This window comes from Carassius carassius, chromosome 10 (genome assembly GCF_963082965.1).
Source record: "Carassius carassius chromosome 10, fCarCar2.1, whole genome shotgun sequence".
Classification (NCBI taxonomy): Eukaryota; Metazoa; Chordata; class Actinopteri; order Cypriniformes; family Cyprinidae; genus Carassius; species Carassius carassius.
In genome coordinates, this window is record NC_081764.1 from 16,059,164 (window position 1) to 16,082,994 (window position 23,831).

Sequence of the window (23,831 nt, forward strand, 5' to 3'; positions counted from 1 at the left end):
TGAGGAGTTACCATCTATTACTTTCCATTCACTGAATTATGCTAAACACATATACAACACAACAGTGTGCTGAACCACCTTTTACATCCATTTATATATTTATAAAGCTTTGTAGTAGTGTTTAGAATGAATTTGGTCATTTAAGCTAAATTATAGCACAGCTAATAACAGGGTATGTAGTACATACTGTATCGTGTTGCCTTTTTATTTAAAATATGTTATAGTGATATTTTAATATTATTTATATAGTATTTATTCATTTTTAAATTATCTTTTGTTTTCATTTTCATTTTGGTTTAATATTTTGTAAATTTATGTTCTTTTGTCATTTTTATTAGTTGTTCGTATTTAGCTTTAATCTATTTTTATTTCAGTTTTAGTAATTGTTTAAAACTTATTTAATCAAACTTAAACTTTGCAGTTATTTGTCAAGGCAGTGTTTTTACATTTTGTTTTCATTTTAAGTTTATAATTTAGTATTTCTATTTTATTTCAGCTTTACTTCAATTAAAGAAAATGATTCTAAGTTTTCATTTAATTTCAATTCATTGTTTTATCTTTAGTTAATAACAACAACACTGGTACATTAGGAGGAAGTGGATGAAATGGGAGGTGTCATCGTGCTATGACTCGAGCTGTATTTCAACACATCTTGCCTACAAAAGAGTTACAGTTCTATTTTTGAGCTAGCATACTAACTGCAAGGACTTTATACTGAACAGTCATTCCAGTGTGCTTCATTCTTAAATCAGTGAATGTTCATGCAGTAAGTGTTTGCTAGAAAAATTGTTTTATAATATGTTTTGTTGTTGTCCGTCAACTAAAGGTGGTCTTCACAGCTCCCAGTGTAGACAGCTTTATTGATAGTAATGGAAGAAATCTTGTTATGATTACATGCATCTAATGTCGACACACCCGAACATTCATCCTTTGTAAAAAATAAAATAAAAAAATAGACTTTTAGACTCCAGGATTGTGTGAACAAAAGAAAGAGAGAAATATTTTCAGCATTGTTTGTGAAGCATTAGTTGTAGTTCATAAAGAGAGGATAAGTATTCTTCATCACTGTTTGAGTCTGAAGGCAGTCGTGTTTTTCTTTCATTTCAGCCGAAAGTTTCAAAATCCTGTACAAACACAAAGATTACATTTAATTCAAGTTGGAATGTGTAAAGTTTTGTGAGATCTTGACATAGCATCCTAAAGTTTCCTGAGCACATTTCTGACATCTGCTGCAGAGTTGGGAGATGTGTATGGTAGATTTAGGGGGAGAGGTCAGTGTTTGATGACTTGGTTAGTTAGTCTAGATTCAGCATGCTTCACTAACCTCTCTTGCCTGGTGACCTCCAGTGGTTTCCCCACTGTTGAAAATACTTTAGTGTTATGTAAAGCCTTACCAAATAGTGAAATGGGAAGGTCCATGAGAATAACCTGGTAAAGTTTATTTTTGATTTAGAGAAAGATAATTTGATAATTATTTTAATGTTATGGCAAATAACTGATTAATGGCTGATATTAAGGTATACTTTGTTAAAAAAAAAAAAAAACATTGAAAACTAAAATAAATCGTAGGAATGTACAATGTATCAGTACCATTTTAGTTATTGACTGATATTAGAGATGTTTCGGTCTATATTGGATATTTAATTATTAATTTCTCCATTCTTACATTCAGTTTAGTTTCAGTTTTATTCATTTATAAAGCACCATTAAAACAACAGAGCATTGACCAAAGTGTTGTACAATAATAAAAATGATTCCACAAATAGAAAACAGCAGTATCAAAAAACCAAATAAAACATCAAAGACAATACAAGCGGAAACCAATGCCTCAACACACAAAGCTAAACATAAAAAATTAGCCTTCAGACGTCTTTTAAAAATATTTAGAGTAGGAGCAACTCTAATGTGGGAAGGAAGACTGTTCCATCTTTTTAGAGCTGCCACCACTTTTACATTGTCCTCTGAACAATTAAAATAGATTGGTCAGAAGACTTTAAAGACCTAGCAGTTTTGTGTACCTGTAGGAGCTCAGACAAGTAAAGCCCAGAACACACCAAGCCAATGGTCAGCCGTTGGGCAGTTTTTGTTCGTCGACCGACTACATTTTCTAGGAGCTTAAAGTCAATCATTTATTGAACTGGCAACCAGCCCAGAGAGGACAGAATAGGAGAAATATTATCCCACTTGTGAGTCCACATCAAAAGCCTAGCGACAGCATTATAACATTATAATAATTATAACTATAAACATTGCAAATGATTTAGTGTCATTTGACAAACATCCACATTCAAAGAATGGCAATAATCAAGCCTCGCAAACACAAAGGCATAGATCACATTCTCATAGTCTTTAAAAGAAAGAAATGTTTTAACCATCGCCACTAACCGTAAATGAAAAAATCCTGATTTAACTACAACCCGAATTCCGGAAAAGTTGGGACGTTTTTTAAATTTTAATAAAATGAAAACTAATGGAATTTCAAATCACATGAGCCAATATTTTATTCACAATAGAACATAGATAACGTAGCAAATGTTTAAACTGAGAAATTTTACACTTTTATCCACTTAATTAGCTCATTTAAAATTTAATGCCTGCTACAGGTCTCAAAAAAGTTGGCACAGGGGCAACAAATGGCTAAAAAAGCAAGCAGTTTTGAAAAGATTCAGCTGGGAGAACATCTAGTGATTAATTAAGTTAATTGATATCAGGTCTGTAACATGATTAGCTATAAAAGCTTTGTCTTAGAGAAGCAGAGTCTCTCAGAAGTAAAGATGGGCAGAGGCTCTCCAATCTGTGAAAGACTGCGTAAAAAAATTGTGGAAAACTTTAAAAACAATGTTCCTCAACGTCAAATTGCAAAGGCTTTGCAAATCTCATCATCTACAGTGCATAACATCATCAAAAGATTCAGAGAAACTGGAGAAATCTCTGTGCGTAAGGGACAAGGCCGGAGACCTTTATTGGATGCCCGTGGTCTTCGGGCTCTCAGACGACACTGCATCACTCATCGGCATGATTGTGTCAATGACATTACTAAATGGGCCCAGGAATACTTTCAGAAACCACTGTCGGTAAACACAATCCGCCGTGCCATCAGCAGATGCCAACTAAAGCTCTATCATGCAAAACGGAAGCCATATGTGAACATGGTCCAGAAGCGCCGTCGTGTCCTGTGGGCCAAGGCTCATTTAAAATGGATTATTTCAAAGTGGAATAGTGTTTTATGGTCAGATGAGTCCAAATTTGACATTCTTGTTGGAAATCACGGACGCCGTGATCACGGTCCTCCGGGCTAAAGAGGAGGGAGACGTTCCAGCATGTTATCAGCGTTCAGTTCAAAAGCCAGCATCTCTGATGGTATGGGGGTGCATAAGTGCATACGGTATGGGCAGCTTGCATGTTTTGGAAGGCTCTGTGAATGCTGAAAGGTATATAAAGGTTTTAGAGCAACATATGCTTCCCTCCAAACAACGTCTATTTCAGGGAAGGCCTTGTTTATTTCAGCAGGACAATGCAAAACCACATACTGCAGCTATAACAACAGCATGGCTTCATCGTAGAAGAGTCCGGGTGCTAACCTGGCCTGCCTGCAGTCCAGATCTTTCACCTATAGAGAACATTTGGCGCATCATTAAACGAAAAATACGTTAAAGACGACCGCGAACTCTTCAGCAGCTGGAAACCTATATAAGGCAAGAATGGGACCAAATTCCAACAGCAAAACTCCAGCAACTCATAGCCTCAATGCCCAGACGTCTTCAAACTGTTTTGAAAAGAAAAGGAGATGCTACACCATGGTAAACATGCCCCGTCCCAACTATTTTGAGACCTGTAGCAGAAATCAAAATTGAAATGAGCTCATTTTGTGCATAAAATTGTAAACTTTCTCAGTTTAAACATTTGCTATGTTATCTATGTTCTATTGTGAATAAAATATTGGCTCATGTGATTTGAAAGTCTTTTAGTTTTCATTTTATTAAAATTTAAAAAACGTCCCAACTTTTCCGGAATTCGGGTTGTATTTAATTAATCTGTTTATCGAATTTGAGGGCATTATCGAATAATACCCCTAGATTTTTGACCACATGTTTACAAAAAGGAGTCAATTCACCTAAATTTGACAGTTCAGGCGCATTAGGACCTCCAAACCAAACCAGTTTTGCCTTACTCTCATTAAAATTTAAGAAGTCCGCTGACATCCAGGCTTTAACCTCCTTTAAACAATTCACAAGGGAGTCCAGAGCATTTACATGATTTTTCCCTAAATGTAAATTGTATAAAAAAAAGAAAATGGGGGCAAGAATGGAACACCACACATCAGTGGAAGAGAAGATGAAAATATCTGACCTGAATTGACAGAGAAACTTCTGTTCGATAGGAGTGATCTAAACCACTTAAGAACGTTACCCTGAATACCTGCCACTTCAAGGAAACAAGGATCCCATGATCAATTGTATCAAAAGCTGCAGTGAGATCTAAGAGCATAAGAACCAAAGAGTAACAAGAATCACTTCAATATCATTAAGAACTTATAACAATGCAGACTCAATACTGTGGTAAGCTTTAAAGCTGGACTGAAACACAGCATTTTGATTCAAGAAAAATCTGTATTTGACTAAGAATGATTTTCTCTTAGATAAAAATTTAACTTTTGAAATCGGTCTAGAATTGGACAGAAGAGAACGATCAAAATTTGGCTTTTTAAGAAGTGGTTGCACCACAGGATGTTTCAGTGACAACGGTATCAAACCAGAATGGAGGCTACCATTAATAATAGACTGCATGCTCAGGCCAGTAATATCAAAGACCTTTTTAAACAACCATGATGGAATACTATCCAGAGGACAGTTGGTGGGTTTCATCCGGCCTACAGTCTCAGTCAGTATCTGCGTTTACATGGACCCTTCTTATCCGATCGTAATAGGACTAGAAGCACAATCAGAATAAAAATGTCACATGTAAACACGTCAATCGGATTGAATTGCCTCGATCCAACAAAATTTTTTATCGGATTGTAAGGGGTGGTTTATCCCTTTTGTAATCCGAACGAGAGGACATGTAAACACTTGATCGGATTGAAAACCGAAATTGGAAAGTAGCCTACTTGCACATGCGCAGTGACGTAGAAATTGCGTAATGACGTATGACACGCGGAACGAGGTGTTCTTCCTGGTGAAAAAAGTGTCATAAATAAGTGTCCTGTCATTATAAATCTCCCCTTACGCTCCGGGTATGTGAAGTGGAACACGACCACGTCCCACCAGTCCTCGTTTAAGACTCTCATCAACAGACGACTAGTTTTGAGTGCGGGAAGAGGCACTTTTACTACTTTTACTATTTTTCGCTAAAGTAAAGTTAAGCAGCACAACAGTTCATGTGCTGGTCGTCGCCTAATTAGGACCCGAAGTAGAGAAATATAACGTGTACTTTGTAAAACAGCAGCGGAAACTCTGTATATTCATTCAGTGCGCGCATGTCAAAAGAGTAAATCCGATGAGAAGCTTGTGACATGTAAACGTGCACATCAACCCGATCACTTTATTTACCGTTCATGTAAACACTACGTTCAGATTCGTCAATCAGAATGAATTCATTCCAGTGGAAGCAAAAAGTGTCCATGTAAACTCTCTCACTTGGATTGATCACAGAATTTATAGTGCTGAATAGAACTCGAGGTTTATGATAGTTACTAGTGATTAACTCTGAAAGGTATTTCTTTTTTTAGCTTCTTTAACAGTGGAAAGAGATTCCCCAAAAATGTCATAAGACACCTGGAGTTTATCCCCTTTCCACTTCCTCTTATTCCTCTTCCATTAATTTCCCATCATCTAACGCTCACCTGAAAGCTGAAATATGCAGTTTCTACACTGCTTGTGTCACATAGCAGAACTAATAAAAAAGGTATAATTTCAAACAACTTTTCGTGTGTCACTCCCAATTCGAACATTGCAAACAAATCTCTTATGGGTCTATAAAAATGAAGGCATGTCTCAACAGGAAAAAATAGGCTTCATTCAATATATTGTCCCACATATTAGAAATACTTTTAACTTGAAGTTTAGCTTACCTGTAAAGTAGAAACTCAAGTTCATTGATTCGATTGAAACTCAAACATTCCATTAAATTCCTACATTGTTTTACCCATTGTCTGTCTATGTGTATTTTGGTAAGTCTTTTGGCTTGCACTTCTGCAATGAAAAATGAATTTATTTTTCCACACCAGCTAATTACCCATCATCTATGCCCCAAACTCTCGCTATCGGTTGTGTGGAATTATGCAAGTATATAAGTAAACAAGCAGGTATAGGCCACCCTATCATTTAATTCAGACTGATGAAGATTTTATGTTCCTGAGACTCTTTAAGACTTTAATTATTGATTGCTATCGAGATGTGAAGAGTTTTCAACCAGTATAGCAAAAATGTTTATGAAAAACATTGCCTATCCTAACTTTAAAGTTGTTGTTTTTAAAAAACAATAATTTAATCACATTGTTAAATGTAATCTTTGGCAAATCTCAAAATGAGAATCCATTTTTCTTATGCACATTAGGTTTTTAGGATGTCTAAATCAACTTGCAGCATTTAAAATGACTACAAAAATTGTTTGATTTTTTTTATGTATTTAGTGTAGAATTTTATTATTGGCCATTTATTAATTGTCAACGTAAAGCTTATGTTAATGGTTGTCAGTTATCAGCCATATTTTTTATACTGGTGCGTCCATAATAAGCAATTTGTATGCTACAAATAATTTGGATAAATCAGACTATTATAGTGAGACATTATCCTTTCCCTCAACAATGCACCCTACGGGATTTTACACTAGCCATAAATCACACTTTGCCCCCAGCTTTGGTGATTTTCATTATCACCCTCTAGTTTTGAGAACAGTCTCACTTCTAGGTACATGTTAAGGTATTTTACTCATGTTTTTTTCAAGGATGTGTTTTCTGAACACTGTATTCTCCTCTATCTTTAATTTAGTGTTGTTGGTTTTCAGGAATTATATCAGTTGTGGAACACTGTGCTTCTTTCCAGTTCCTTGATGTTACAGATCACTTTATCAAGCTGATAGAGGTGAAGAAGAGCAAGGGGATATGTGTGTACTGAAAGTACTGAAAAATTCATAATGGTGGATCTTGTTGGCATTAAGATCTCCACATTTTGAGAGTTTTTTCCCCTTCTTATTCCTGCTTGTTATGATAGTATTGTTCAGTGTAACCAGATTCTCTGACTTAAGTGTATGTGTACACAAGGAAACAGTGTCTTTTTAGATAAAACTTCCTTGAACAGGCTGCAAGGTTGTCTAAATGTGTGAAATTGTATTCTGCTGTTTTATTAGAACAGACCAGCCTCACAAAAGAATAAATTCACTGGTTCCTGTGCAAATACCTGCGCTTATTGGCTGCCTTTCTGCCTTAATTTACATTCTGTATGTGTCTGCTTGAACTTGATAAGGTTCAAAGCTGACTTTTGTCCAAGGTTATAGAAGAAATTAGCCATTTGTTATCTGCTTGAGAACGCACTGAGATCCTGTTTTCTCAGTTTTGCTTAAGTCTCATATGGTGTTGGAGTTCATGAATAATGTATTGTGCTGACAGATCATATCAACTGACAAAGTTCAGGCGAATGCCTGTCAATTACTGTTTGGCTTTCAGCTCCAGATGCCAAAATGCTGTAACAGAACCTCCACCTGGAAATGAAGGTAACTTAATTGTAACATAGTAAACCTATACAGTGAGGATGTAACCATGCTCAATTTGTCACAGACAATGGTGATAAGATAAAGGATTAGATGTCTGGACACAGTGTTTGTGCTTTAGACAAGTGGACATGCTCCTAGAGCATTTTGTGTATTCATGTCCTCCAATCATATCAAAAGTAAGCACAATGGTTTCTGAAGGCAGAATTATGTCTTTAATACAGCACTACAGTGTAGGTCAAGTGTGTGAATTATTTTTGAATGTTCAGTTTTATAGGATGTTAGTAATCTAGTGTGCTTGTTCTAGTATTGCTCTGTGTTAGTCAAGGCCTTTGTAGCCTTCCACTCAGAGAAACAAAGCACAATTGACACTGTTGTCTCACTTGTCTTCTGTACAGTCTTGTTAGATCTGTCTGTAAGAAATTTGAAGGGCCAACATGTCATAGCCTGCAAATAAGGAGCAAAGGCAATTAATAACAATGAGGTTTTTCCTGGGTATTAGGGTATTTGACAAGGCATGAGTCACTCAAGTACAAATAATGAATCTGCTTTAGATGGTTCTCTAATGTTCAGGCAAAATGTTGTTTAGAAAGGCCATAGTGTTTCTAGTCAGAGCAGTTGCTTTTTACTAACGTTCAGTAGTTTGGGGGTCTGTAAGACTTCTGTGAAAGCAAAGCTGAAAATTCAGCAGCCATTACTCCAGTCTCCATTGTCACATGATCCTCCAGAAATCCTTCTGATAGGCTGATTTGGTGCTCAAAAAACATTTTGTATTATCAATGTTGAAATTTGTTGTGCTGCTTAATATTTTTGTGGAAACCATGATGCATGTTTTTCAGGATTTTTTGAAATACAGAATTAAAAAAAAAAAAACCTGCATTTATTTGAAAAAGTACTGTTCCAAACTTTTGAGCGGTAGTATTTTTTACATAGTCAGAGTCCCATGCTGCTTTTATCCTAAATTGTGTTCAACTCTTGCAAAAAAACATTATTTCTCAGGCTGGTCCAGCTGATGTGCATTCAAGAGTACATACTGTAAATACGTCATGCCTCTATGAAAAATATAATTGGTTCTTTTAAATGTAATGTTTTGAATATTAAACTGAAAATTAGATTTTTCATAAATTAGCCATCAGTTTCTGACCTTGCCGAAGAATATACTATAAAATAAGTTCAAATGTATGCTTGTGATAATGTATATTTTATTTGCAATTATAATAGAATTTTTCTATTCTATCTCCTGCTTGAGATTTTGTTTCATTAGCATTATAAGTGGCTTATGGCAGAATAAATAGCCCTCTAACGGTATCTGCCCGTGTACATTTCCTGTTGTAAATCAAGGAAATGAATAGGTTATTAGGGTTTAATTGTGATGCTAAAAGCATGTGACCATAAAGGCAGGGCCGTGGAGACCTGTAGTTACCATGGAGCGGCTCCCTTGGGAAGCTCCAGTGTCGTCCCACAGCATCGATTGCTGCTTAATTAAGACCCTCTTACATCAGAACGGCACCAGGAACAGGGAGTGAGTGAGCCATGTGACCGGGACTGAACTGGAACTGCCTCGTACAATCTGCCCATCATGTGCTACCAAATTAGCTCAGAGCTACTCCCTCTGTTTTCTAACGATAGGAAAGCTTGTTTTGGTTTGTTGTTGATCATTTTGCCTATTGAAAATTTCATTATTAGCAAATAAATAGTTTATATCACCACATAAACTTTTTGTCCTACATTCACTCTAGTTTAGCAATGTAGCCTTTGTTGTAATGCCTTAAAGTTTGCTCACATTAGCAAAGTCCTGAGGAGCAAAAATGTTAATTGACACAAAAGTCACTTTCAAACCAAGCAGCTTTCTATTGGTCAACTTGAGCCCACTGCAAAATCTGCATGGGGACATCTTTCGCCCTCTCACGAAATCCCAGATCACATGAATTCCTGTTGAAATGTCTGGATTTCACCCATAAAAAAATTGCATAAGGTAAAAAACTGCATCTTTAAACAAATGGTGACTTTGTTACTTGCCATTTACTTGATGTGTCTTATTTAAATGATGCCAAGTATGCTAATTACATTTCCCTTGCCACCACCTGAGGTGAACTGTTTTGTTCGTCATTAATTCTCAAGGTCCTACATCACTCATTTGGGACTAAAGGTTACCATCAGTTTTACCATCTCAGAAACCTCTTTTATAGGCCAAAATCAAATCTATTTTATGCTATTTTACATGAGGTTTGGTATTTTGTGGTGTTATGGTTAATTACTTTATAGAGACAGGGCTTGGTTTAAAATGTACAGTTATTGGTGATTGGTCTAGAAAGGCCCATCTTGGAATGGTTGGGATTACAAAATGACCTCTTCAGTGAAAGGAATCTTTTGCTCGTTTATTAACCCATCTATTGTAAATTTGTCTTTCTAAAGTAGAGTTATTTTAGTTTTCAATAATTTGTGATGATTGCCAAATACTTTGAAATGGCCCTGAGAGTCCTTTTAGTGTGAGAGAACAGATATTATACTCTGCTCTAGCACTGGGACGTGTCGCTGGAAACGGGCCCTATTTTATCAGTGAACAGCGAGAGGAGGGTTTGTGAGGTAACCATCTTTGTACTCAGTCTAAATATACAGTAGTGTTACATCAGTGGGTTTTTATTGACATTTACTTTATGTTCTGTGTGCTGTGCAGTGTGTCTGGCAACGGCACTATTTGGAATACCAACACACACACTATGATGTTGAGGTCAGACTGCAGCCGTCAGAAATGGATATCACCAACATAGATATCTCAGTCATACAAACATGTTGATTTAAACACTATTCCTAAAAGAATTGCATGTGCAAACGAGGCAGTGAGAGGTGAAATGAACTCCCTTAGCTTGTTTGTGTTGAACCGTAGCCTGTAGTTTGTGTGTGAGCATCAGTGTTTGGGCTTTGCAGGACTCGTTACAGTGACATTAAGCTCAGTGTCTTCAGCTCACTTACGGATAACTAATGCTATTATAGTGAGTCAGCTTTGCCAGGAATTGTCTTAGCACTGAAAATGAATCTTACTGCCTGCAAATGTATGCATGTTTGCATGTATTCTAAGAGTTCAATTCCAGTCGGACTAAAACAATCTTTTAGCTATTTTTGAACTTTCAGAAAGTATGGTGCCAGTATTATGGTAAATCAGATGGTAATACCATGTTAATTTGATGTTTACCATTGTACTAGATGATAAACTACTTTTTTTTTCTTATTGCTGTACCAGCACCCTGTTGCATTTGCATTTTTAATGTTTTTCTCTTTTGCTGACGTTTAGATTTCTGCCAGTATTGCCTACACAAACTGTTCATAATTAAAAAATAAAGCAATCCTCAGAGATGTGTGTTAGTCATCTGTTTGATCAAAGGAGGACGAAGCTTGCTAATGTCTTTATACTTGTATCCATGACATCAGATTCTCTGTCTTGTTTGAAGGTAATCAAAAGAAAACATTGTATCTAGATAAAACTTAAGAAAGGAAACATTTCATTGTTTTTGTGTTCCTTTTCTAAATCTATAAGATGAGGATAATTACTCTCTAAATACGGCAAAGCTTAAGAAAGGAAATCATATGTTACAGACAGTGCTCTTTATTGAAAGCAAAACACTAATTTTGCCTCAGACTTTCTCTCATGATAATGTGTGGTCGCTTTATGCTCCCTCTTTGTTTGAACTGTGTGGTCCTCAGCAAGTTCCAGGCCACTGGAATGGAAATCCAGAGATCCAAATGGGAGAAGCTAAGGAAACCCAGTTTATTTACATGTAGATAACCCATCCCTCATGGGCAACGAATGGGAGTTAAATTTCCTACTGGTAGAGATTAGCAGAGCCGCCGGGGTTTGTGTCCTCGGGAACATTTCATTTCATCATGTTCCATTTTAGCCTTAGCTAGCTGAGCTCTGAATGAGAAGCACATGTGAGCATGAATTAAAGACAAGACCTGGTTTTAGTCCAACATTCTGCTGAAAGGGCAGTCAAATGTAAACTCAGCCAAGACCCCTTGAACTTCTGTAAAGTTGTAATGGCAGAGGAAGAACATTTGTGCACCTTTGTAAAGATGATCGCTTATACCATTACACTCAACTACATCAGGTCCATTTTGTTGCTTGTGTCTGAAGTTCTAAATGTGAGACTTTGATATATCTTGTATTCCTCTGCTACTGTTTTGCAGTTTTTCTGCTAGATGACAGTATGCCCAGAATGCTGAGCAGCCTGTTCTTTGCCAGCCTGGTGTTAATTTCAGGTTGAGATGAGCTTGAGCAGAGAAAATAACACCGCAGGTTGGGTTTCACTCAAATAGTCACGATTCTGAATTAACTTAAAACTGTTTTCATTTGGGATGCACTGATATTTCAATTCTGTTCAACACCGATAAACTGATCATTATTTTGATACTGTGGCTCACTCTTTGAAAACAAGTTTGTTCATTGTAAAAATTTGTTTTCTCAAGTGACTTGCCTGTTTAAATGAAGGTTAATTATAGTTGCAGTGTTGGTAGTATATGTAAGTAAACAATTTGGACTCTTTCTCTCCACGTTACCTGCACTCTGATATCCTGGTTTATTTTTCTGAAAAAGTCCACTGGATGATACAAAATGACAGATTTTTAAGCTTTTGTAAAAACTACAGATTGAATTTCCACATTTTTCTATTCCCATTTCCTGCCCACAGACAGTAGGGTCAACAGAGAGGCGGCACCAAGGTCAAAACTGCATTAAATAAAACCCCAGCCATTTCTCACTGTCTTCTGTTTAGCACCTATTTATTTATTCATTTTGCATAGATAGCCAAGTTTTATTAACAACCCATCTTGTCAATGTGAATTTTTACCCAAAAAACTTTAAAAATTGTTAGCATTCTCTCACCCTTTCCTTCTCACCCACAGTCTTTCTTAACTCGTATGGAGTTTCTTTTTTCCATTTGAACACAAAAGATGTTTTCAAGAACCAAACAGTCAACGGTAGCCATTGACTTCCATAGTTTTTTTTTGTTGTTTTTTTCCACAATGGCTAACATCAACTGTTCGGTTAGCAACATTCTGTAAAAACAGCAACTTGTGTACTCAAAGGAAGAGAGAAACTAATACAGGTTTGGAACAACTTGAGGGTCAGTGAATGATTGAAATGAATGCATTTTCATTTTTTGGGTGAATTTTCCCTTTATGTTTGAGTTTAAATTGAAAGTTTTCTGGTGTGTGTGTGCGCTAAGACGAAAGAAGGAGGACAGTGATGTTTGCTGTAATGTGAACAAGCATGTGTGAGTAACACTGGATTGAGTTTGTTTTGTGAGTATCCATCACACCACATGCATCGTCACCTGTGCTTTTATCCAATTGCTCTACCAAGGAAACCTTGTTCAAAGCATATGCTCCATTGTTCTTGCTGTAACCCATCACAGAACTGTCGGCATGTAATGTGTTCTGTTTCCCTTACAGGAAATTGCACGACACCTTCGGCCCACCACTTTGCGAGCGCTTTATGGCAAAAACAAAGTGCAGAATGCCGTTCACTGCACGGATCTACCAGAAGACGGGATTCTGGAGGTGAGCTCTTGTTAATCTCAATCAAATGTTATGCAAGCGCTACACAGTCACGTTTTGTATTCAGTCTCATTTTGCTCACATTGAGGAAGTGCGTTCACAGTCAAAAATATTTCTGGATCCCACAATTGCTTATGAAGCCCAGAACAAAATGGCATCCAGGTCTCATGACTGTCCAGTGTGGGCTGAGGCAGTCCTAGAGCCCGGCTTGTCTCAACAGAAGGGAAGCAGGCGGGTTTGGTAGAAGAAAAAAAAAAAGGCATTGTTATGCCATGCAGTGGGTTTTGCCCGGTGGACGTCATTGTTGTGCACAACTCCTGATCTGTCCAGCTTCCTAGCACAAATGGTCCCTTGTTAATCATTTGCCTGCTGACCGACTCAGCCATGACATTCCTAGAGCTCAGGCCTCACAGAGGCTCAGCACAGACGCCAGCTACCGTAACAGGCACAATTCAGGGAAAGTCAATTGTTTGAAAGGAAAACAAGCTGGTGAGCTGATGCTGAGGCCTGATGAAGTGCTAAAATAGCATCTCAAATTAAAACCGTTTTTGTTTTTTAGTAAAAGACGTTTTAAAAAAAAAAAAAAGGTCATTTGGAGTATAAATCATGCGAGAATGAAAACAAAAAATTCAAAATATTAAACGTTTTATATCCACTGAAGATTAAATGTCTATTATACACTAGGATTTTCTGTAAAAACGGTGAGCTCCAACTTCTCAATCTGTAAGATAGCACTGACTTTTGAAAACTAGCATCCATCCAGATTCTGAATCTGTTGTTCGGTGTGTTTCAGCTATTGTAGGTTTACAGGATTATCAAACTCCCATGTTAGATGACAAGACCGTACATAGCGTGTCATTTGGGACCCAACCTTTGAAAAGACATTATGGAAACTTGGAATTAATTGTTGGCATTTCGGTTTTGCAGGTCCAATATTTCTTCAAGATTTTAGATGGGTGAAGCACCCTTGAGAGACGACCATCCAGCAGTTATTTAAATAAAGACCACTTCACCAATACCTCAGTTGTCTGTCCATTTATTTATTCTTAGGACTTACCCAGATTTAAATAACATTACAAGAGCAAATGCAACAACTCTTGACAAGTGTTCTGATGTCCAACAATGACTTTTAATAATTTTAAAAAAACAAAACAAAATGTCTTATAACATGGGGTACTGCTTTGCACCTTTGACCAGTGACTTGTGGTTTTTGGATTTATACGTTACACTTTCTCCTGCTGAGAAAAAAAAATATTGTACAACTGCATAAATATAAAACTCACCATGAAAATGGCTAAAACATTCTTAATAAAGTAACACCACATCATGTGATGTGTCCGGAACAAAAAAAATAAAAGCACTGAATTGCCCTGGTGACCACTTCAGTCCTCCAGACGAGACGCACAGTTCTACACTTAATAGTCAAGGAATAGAATAAGCCATACACAGAATTGTCAATAGCCCCAAATTGCAAGATGATCCAATAGTAATAATTAAAAAAAAAAAAAAAAAAAAAAAAAAAAAAGAATGAACGGAGTGCAGGCACTTACACACACAGACCAGGGGAGTTCAGAGCGTACCATGCCAGTTTTTCAGTTTTTAAGTAGACAAATATGCACATTCACATTCAAGCTCTCTCTCGCACACACACACACACACACCTTGGACCACGAAGGCTTTCTCACATGAGACAACAGAAATTACAACATGGCTTGGAAAGGACCATTGTATGCGACTACTGCACACTCCATAAAATATAGAGAGACCACACTAGGCAGAAATATTCAGGGGACAGAAACACTGCTCGCTACATCAGTAGTGGAATTATAATTTACAGTAATAAATGAATGTCCCATGGCTCACGGAATATTCTCATTTACAGTAGAATAAATACTTCGCTACTCTTCCTGTAATTTACATTCTAACCCTAGACATGCAGAGAAAGCTAGTGTAAAGCGTACAGATTAAGTGTAGGTCCCGTATATTATGAAACTTTGTTCAAAACTAGTTGTTTTTCCAACTGAAATTGTACTCCTCTTTATTCATCTAAAATTACCGTGTTTTAAAATTGGCAGAGAGAGAAAAAAAAAAAAAGTGCCATTTTTATAGCTAAGGTCATGACTTGACTGTGATTTTGACATCAAAACGTCCCTGATAACGGTCCTTCTCGTTGTAATCGATGTTCTGTCCGAATACTTTACACTCTATGCGCATTTCGAAACCCACAGTGATGTTGAATTTGACGGCCACCAGAGGCTGGAGGTAATGTTCATGTAGCAGCTTGCCATAGTAAGGATAATACTGGAGGGGAAAACCAGCCCCCAGCCCGAAGTATTGGACCGGTCCAAGATGTTGTGCATCCTCTTCTCTCTGTTAACAAACAGAATTAGTATTATATCATTCTTCAGAGCACTACGGCACATGGAGTACTGAATGTCACATCAATGTGTAGATTTCTTTGCTTAGACTTGACTGGAAAAAAAGACTAGAGATGCACTGATATTCAAATCCTACAAGATTATAAAAAATACAAAGTAAAAGACTAAAAATGCTACAGTAAAAACCTGTTAAATGGTTAACAGTAAATTCCCCTATGGTGGAAACTTTATTGGACCTTACATGTACGTTTTATGGTAATATACTGTTTTTGGAAGTGAAAAAGACCATATGACATTGCCAGAATTCCCTGCGTTACATTTCAAATTTGATGTTTTTTTTTTTAAATTACCAATTTTTTTCACTTTTTTCTTAATTTTGTATATTATGGTTGTACGTTACACCTAATGTTGTTACGTGAATGTTTATTGCATTATTTCGGTTTCATGCGTGTTACCATGATTGTGTTTTTAATGCGAATGATACTCTGCACCTTTATATACATACACACATACATATATATATATAAAACTAAAAACTGCTTATGATGGGCTTTGGTTCATCATGACTCATCACCACCTGAATTTGGTGATGATCACTGTATTACAACGGTGCAAAACTGATTTCAGTACTTCAATAGGTTGGTAAATTAACATTATACAAGTAACTGAAATTACAGTATTTAACCTAAAATGTTGCTACCAATTTTTATTTTTAAACAGTAAAATTCTGCAAAATACAGCTGCCTTTTTTAAATGTAAATTTTACAGATTTTTTTTTTACAGTGCAGTCCGTTCTTATAATTACTCCTACAACAACAATAATAAAAATAAACCAAAATTAACATTCCTGTAGCTCAAACAGTAGAGCATGACAGCCGACAGATTGTTTGATTCCCAGAAAAAGCGAGAACTGATAAAATGTAAATCTGTCCCCTGAATGCAATATTAAATCATGAGCCACATGCATAAATCTGAATCTACAGTTGTACTATAGCTGATATTTGATGCCGTTTTGTCTAAATATTGTCTAAATGTTAAATATACTGTATGAACAAAGGATATTATTTTGATATTTGCTATTAATTATATTTGTTAAGTTTTATTAAAAATATATATTTTTTTATTTAATACACAAAAGTAGAATTATGGTAATGTAAAAAAATAAATAAAAAGCTAACCAATCTCTCTACACAAGAATGCCATTTTACCGAGATGCTTTGTAAGCACTTCTTACCCTGTTTGTGCAGTGGATTGGAATCATGTTGCCATGAAAGTTAGGGTGGATTGGCTCAGGGATACTGTCATTGGACGCTGGAGGCTAAGGAGAGAGAGAACGGCAGTATGACACAATCCCAATATTAAAGGGAAGTGTTGCCCCAGGCTAAAAAAATTGTTTGCAAGAACCTGAAGTATAGACAATGGCAATAAGAAGGTTAATATTGATGGCATGATCCTGAATAACAAAACTCACCCGTGGCCTGAAATTCACAATCCTATTGAGTTTAATGATGAAGCAGGGTTTGCCTTCTTTGAAGCCGAATGTGTCGTCTTTCAGTCCTGAGCAATCCTTCAGCCACTCTCTATCAAAGCGGCAGGCCTTCCTCACACCGTCATTGTCATTCAGTTCTCCACGATACTTATAGTCTTGGGGTGTGTCTGAACATGAAACACATTAAACTTCATTACTGACTAATACAACTGTATTTGCTTGTCATTACTACAACAGTGCACGGGCATGCAGGACAGCAAAATGGGTCAAATAAAGCCCCAATTGTCCTAAACCGAAGCAGTGGCTAAAACATGAGCTGTTGACTTGTGAATGAAGATCATATGACACCGAGCTGGGGAGTGATGTAGGAGATCACTTCCTGAACTGTACCCTTTTTGGCTGACCTACTTCATAATACAGCTAAAAGCTTGCGTTTATTGACACGCATATGGCTTAAAAGATAACCTTAGAACTTGTACCTCCGCAGTCTTCAAATTTGGTTTCATCGTCCTGCTTGTCTTTATTGTATGCTGTCAGAAAATCCTTCATATTTTTCACATATGCACTGTAAGTCGTATTATCGCTCATGGAGAAGCTGATCTCCGCTTTGTCCGGCCGTGGGGAGTGTGACAAGCCTGTAAGGTAAGCAGAAAATGTGTAAAGCAGGTTAAATGTGGCCAAACAACTGGTGTCAACCATAAAAATTAACATTTAGAAGAGTGATTTTCCCTCCAGCTACAAGAGCTGAGAAAGCCTGGTCCATTCGTTGTCATGGAAGTTTGCTATTCAGATTCCCAGCTTGGCAGTAATTTTCCACCAGCTCGAACGTACGACCAAAGCGGGGCGTGGCGTGAGCAGAGCCAGCAGAAGAGAACAAGCAAACGGAAACCTGATATTGTACTTAATGCCCATTTTTGTTTCAACAAGCTGATAATGACCTTCCTTGCATGTGCTGCAGCTGGTACAAAAGAGGAGCTTCGAACTTATTGCACATTGGAAGTTTGTTTAGTTCATTGTTTAATACACTTTAAAGACTGCGGTTAGAGCCTGTGAGAGTCTCCCCCCAGCCTTCCCTCCTCCTCCTCCTCCTCCTCTCCACAACCTCACGTGCTTCTGTCACACAATGGAAACTTTTAGCCCCGGAGCGGGAGGCGGGACTTGAATACAGGCAGCATGTCTTTTCTACGTCCGGCCTTCTTTGCTTCTTTGGTCATCTCCACATCATTCCTCCTCCTGTTGTTTCTTTTTAGACTTTAAGGGCCGCCTCTCTTAAAGGGGAAACGGTTATTCTTGGCACAGGTGATTATGTTCAGGGCTTTAACGAAGACAGAGAAATGTAATGCCAAGGCGGGAGTTTGCACAATGCAAAAATTCACTGGCATGACTGGTGTGGCGAATGGCTGGCTGTGGAGTAACAGGCAACCTAACACCGATTATGGAAAGTGCAGTGTACAATGCTCTCCAGAGTTTTTTTTACCCATTTTTAGCTGAAGTTTATTTGGAAAATATTCTTGTACAAAACGAGCTCAGTGATAAACCCTGACCCTGTTGTAAACTACTGAAAGGTATGTTTGAGTGCTGATACCACCAACCTTGACTGAAATACTACAAGACATACCAGATCAAAGTCATGCGAAGTGTAAATGCGGAACAACTATGCTGTAAGAACCCAAACGGGAAACCTCGTCAGGTTAGCCAGGAAGTGAAGGTCAAAATGGCTTTCTGTGTGTCTCGCTTTCTCCTTCTCCCTCACAATATCCTACCACCTCCACCCTCGTTGAGGTCAGAAAGACCTTTAGAGCTGCCGAAATGTCACAGGGTTTGCAGAAACAAAATTAACTTCCAGCATTACAGAACCGTTCGAGCGCGTGTAAACGAGAATGTCCCCAAAACGGTTTGTTCTTTCCATTAAAATTACTCTACTGAGGTTTACAACATAACTGTAATGCACAGCTAGAGACATGAAAAATAACTTTCATATTGTGCACGAGATGGCTTCCATGTTAATCAAAATCAACTACACAACATCATTCTCACAACACTCCAATCACAACACACAAATATCCTGCCAGTCAAAACAACTTTAAGCAGTCAAGTACATACAGTTCATTCTGTATCTCTTTGGTTTGGTGATTCATTCTCGCAGCGTTTATGTACAAATAGTACCCAACCTCTGAACACTTTTGGGCATGTATTTGGTTCATTACCTGGTGGTGCAACCCGGTCCTGGTATGTGGGCTTGAAGTTGCTGAGAGTCATGAGCATGGCCTGAATGGTGCCAATGAAAATTCCAGCCAAGCAGCCATAGAAGACCACATAAAAGAGGAAGATTTTGACTGCAAAAAAAAAAAATATATATATATAAAAGCATGAAATCAAGAGCAGCACATACAAGAAGGAAATAGCATTGGGTTTCCACAATCAAACCAAATGGAAACATGGTCCAGTGTTTAAATGCATCCACTTTCAGTGTTGTTTTGAAGAGCATTTAAGTATGTAGTTTAAGTGTGTACAGTATGCCAAATGACAAATACAACCATGTAGAAATTACCCATTTTGCAAGTTGGCATATAAAAAAAAATATATAATAATATTCACCCCATCTTCTAAATGCATTTTATAGATCTTATGAACTGTTCATCCATGATTGTTTGATTTTCATACCTAGTAATTTTAATCAAAATGTCATCATGTTCCAGTAAAATGCCAAACTTCTTTGACCATTTAGGGCAGTTAAACTCTGTTTTACAATCGACCTCAATCTTGCATTCAAACCTGCTTCCATCCGGTCAGTGGATAGAACCGATTCCCTGCACTTTTTATGGTTTTCCGATAATCCATTTCACTTTGATTTACATTTGCAACAAAAAAAGAACTTGCTACATCAGTTCAGTACATCATGACCATAAAGTGACAGAGCACCACAGACTAAAAAGTATCTAAACTGCTAAGAATATAAAGTAACAAAGCCCTAGTCAGCAGTCTTCCAGAGTTACTCTTCTGACTTACGTAAATCAATATTAAAATTATATTTATAATATGATATAATTATAATTAATGCACAATTTACAAAAATAGAAATTCAGATCATTTATCTTATATGCACTGATTGAGTCTTTAATTTAGTGTGATCATTTAGATTTATATACACACACATACACAATTAAAATTAAATTAAGTGTTTTATGTAAATATAAATATATTCACAATTACTAGCAACATTTCATGAAATAACTGGGCTCAAACTGTAAAAAAAAAAAAAAAAACTAATATATATAAGTTTGTTTGTTTTTTTTTTTTTTACAGTTTGAGCCCAGTTATTTCATGAAATGTTGCTAGTAATTGTGAAACCCCAAAATTTCCAGACTGAATAAACAGCGACAACAGCTTCAGTCAAACTCGAGCATTACTCATAACTCTAGCTCCCACAGCTCACATGTCCCTGTGTGATGCAGTAACAGAATGTGACCCGCAAAATAACATTCCTGTCTGTCAGTCACTGTGCCAGCATGTAGCAGTCACTGAAAACAGCCCCCAACACCCACTTCTACCTAGACCCCGCCAAACACAAGGGTCAGGTTGTGCGTGTGTGGATGACAGAGTTATACTTCCTTTCCTCTGCTCTGGCAAGAAACTTTTGCCGCCTCTTACATCTACAGGAAGCACATTCAAGTTTGAATACAGTCCCACAAACAATAGTTTCACATTTTGTGGTCTCAGTGTGGGCAGAGAAAGAAGCTTGGCCCTGAGGGCTTAAATAAGATATCCGTTTTAAAATCCTATGTTTTAAAACCGTATTAAAGTAAGAAAAGTAAACTTTACAGTACAACGGCTATTAACTATGCCCTTCAGTCTCTCGCCTCAGTCGTCTCATTGGTTCACCAAAAGGAGTAAATGATGCAAAACAATACATATTCTTGCGTCATGCAGTTTTCATTCAGATTATTTGCGGGCTGAACCTTAACATTAAACTTTCCAATAAACAATTACATGTAATAGAGACGATACAACAAATTCAAAAATAAAAAAATGCTTCCTATATCACTAGCCTCCACTTGTTTTCTCAATTCGTACGGTTGTTTCGATAGCGTTTGCCAAATTCTTCAAACCACACAAACTATAAATACTAATTAAATACATTTTAAGTCTGTGGTTTTAAGAATACAAAGACATTTCTGTTGGTTTTAAGTGAAACATCAAGCCGGGGAAAGAGCGCCTAGCTGGCTAAGCTACATGTGACTGGCTCCCTCATGATCCTCCACATGTGTCAGACTGGACCCAAAGATTTCCCTCCGTCTCACTGCCTCACTAAGTTACGTGTTTAACAATTTATCGAGACTTGATTAATATGGAAGTATTTTATTACAACGCAAGGGTTAGTGGATAATGTAACTTTTAAACAACCGGCATTTACAAGAAGTAAAAGTAAACAAGTCGATCTTGCATCAGGAGGGCAACGATAAACACACGTTAAAAACTGATCAAAAGAAACAAATAAAATAAAAACTACCAGCTACAGATGGTTTCCCGCAAACGCCTAAAAAACACGTGTGAAATCCATTTAGAAAGCAAGCAGGACGAGGAATCAGTACTAACCAATTATTACTATTATCACTAACTGTAGGCCATAAACTGAACTGGCCAAATTAACTTTGAGTCACCTTGAGGACCGACAATACTCATTTCGTTTCCTCACCTGCATAAACATGTTCCTGACATCTGACTGACACTTACAGCTTTTATGTTATTTTATGTTATTTGACTCTTCACTGTAAAATCGTTGTTTCTAACGTTACCCATGTCACGATAATTTTACATTTTACAATCTCAATTCTGTGGCTGACAGAAGTAAAATGATCTGATCGCTGGATGTTATGACTTAAACCATTCTGATTTCTACAAAGACGCTATTAAACCCACGTTTTTAATTTAAGCAGCAGGAAAATATCTAACGTTAACTGTTCTTCAGCTAAGTTACAGCTGTAAGTTGGTTCCTGACCATTTCAGATGTCGCTGAGTGACAATCTCTTTCCTAAACAAAAATAACATCCGTATCACGACCTTCAGAATGACCTCCCCCCCCCCTCCCCCTCCAAGCACATAACTAAACTTTAAATTACACAATCCATCATATATAAAAACACTGTGTAAAGCACGGTTTTCATCTTTTTCTCCATTCAGTTGCCATTTTCACCACCTTGTGGCTGTCTGCGTATTAGACGCAGATCAGTTCATCGGTTACATTACATGACTGTAACTTGTTTCTATCGGCCACTCTATGCATCAGAACACGGTTTATCCGTTTGCTTTATTGTTTAACGAGAATCTCTTAATATGATAATCTGATTATTATATCAAGCCGCCAGCACGAGGCGTTTTTACCCTTTAGAAAACGAAAGTCACGACTCGGTCTGATCAAACAGGTGTTGAGCTTTTTCCAAAGTCAGGAAACAAGCTGAATCCGCTTCCCTTGTTTTTAACGTTGAGACGTTTTAATATCAACATCTAACAAAGGAGAAGAACTAGTTCAATCCAAGAGAAGAGGCGCTGGTGAAACAATCTTGAGACACTTACACCAACTGCTGCCTGTGCGTCCTAAAAACTCGCTCTTGTCAGAATTCCAGATAAAGGACTTCCATCCACCATCTTTATTTGCAGACATCTTCGATATTTAGTTCCCTTTTGGTTGTGTTTGAGCAGGCCTTATGTGCTTCACAGCGATGTTGTCCCTTTCCTAATGTTATAAAAAAAAAGAACGATCTCGTACCCGGTACCTTTGCTTGTACTCCGTCCATATATACTCGAGGCTTGACTCCACCCATCGGCTCTTTTAATAAGTTACCTTCAAAAGAAGGAGGGCAGATTCGGACCAATCACAGCCCGACTTTTCTTTTGCGTAACAGCCATAGACTGTAACTCGTAAACGGTGGGCGGAATCCTCTCATGAGCACTCAGTGTGCTGTTTCTTTCAAACTCTTAACTGTGTTCTTCACCTCAAAATTCACCTCAGATTATCTTCTGTCTTAATACCATAAAATAAAGTCATACGTGAATCCACCTGTATATCTGACTGATTGAATGACAATAAAAGTATAAAGGTGTTCCATGTTTTTGTTTTTGTTGTTTTTACATGTAGGCCTATCAAACTTTAATGTTTTTTTTTACATGTTCCATGATGTTACCATGTTATTCTTGGAAGTACCTTAGAGTACCATATAAACACCATGATATTTGAAATTCATATCAAAATACTATGGTACTGCCATGTAATGCCATCAGTGTACCATGGTACTGGCAAACCATTTTGCAATGGGATAACTACTGTTGCACATCAGCTGATCAAAAAAACAATTTGAGGGATCAAATAAATTTTAATTTTTTTATAAAAATCATAATTTACTCATGTAGCATTCATAAAAGTACAGATGGCGCTATGATACAAAGCAGATTTTCTTCACTTTGCAAGTTTTCATTCAGTAATAGAGATACATGTGTGTGGACATAAATGTGTGTGTGTGTGTGTGTGTGTGTGTGTGTGTGTGTGTGTGTGTGTGTGTGTGTGTGTGTGTGTGTGTGTGTGTGTGTGTGTGTGTGTTGTCAAAGGGAGGAAAGATTTTCCCGATGACCTGTGAAAGATTGAAGTTCAAGTATGTGATCTGTGCTTCATTCAAGGTCAGTTGTGGGAGGCAACAGAAGCAGAGAGG

The 23,831-nt window shown here is 37.2% G+C and overlaps 2 protein-coding genes across 2 annotated transcripts in view; one reads left to right on the plus strand and one right to left on the minus strand.

Moving 5' to 3' along the window:
• The window catches only part of nme7 (NME/NM23 family member 7), a 33,168-nt gene extending 18,890 nt beyond the window's left edge, over positions 1–14,278 (plus strand). The window contains exons 11-12 of the mRNA XM_059560358.1: positions 13,156–13,263; positions 14,188–14,278. Of these exons, the coding sequence (XP_059416341.1) occupies positions 13,156–13,263; positions 14,188–14,220 (141 nt within the window). The 3' untranslated portion in view covers positions 14,221–14,278. The remainder of the gene's footprint in view (positions 1–13,155; positions 13,264–14,187) is intronic.
• Positions 14,279–14,280: 2 nt separating this feature from the next.
• LOC132151876 (sodium/potassium-transporting ATPase subunit beta-233-like) lies at positions 14,281–22,910 on the minus strand. Its single transcript, XM_059560361.1, has 6 exons — positions 22,702–22,910; positions 19,335–19,463; positions 17,607–17,762; positions 17,110–17,294; positions 16,873–16,956; positions 14,281–15,630 (listed from the first exon to the last, which is right to left on the minus strand). The coding sequence occupies exons 1-6, from the start codon at positions 22,787–22,789 to the stop codon at positions 15,376–15,378; spliced, it is 897 nt and encodes a 298-aa protein (XP_059416344.1). The 5' UTR covers positions 22,790–22,910; the 3' UTR covers positions 14,281–15,375.
• Positions 22,911–23,831: the final 921 nt, after the last annotated feature.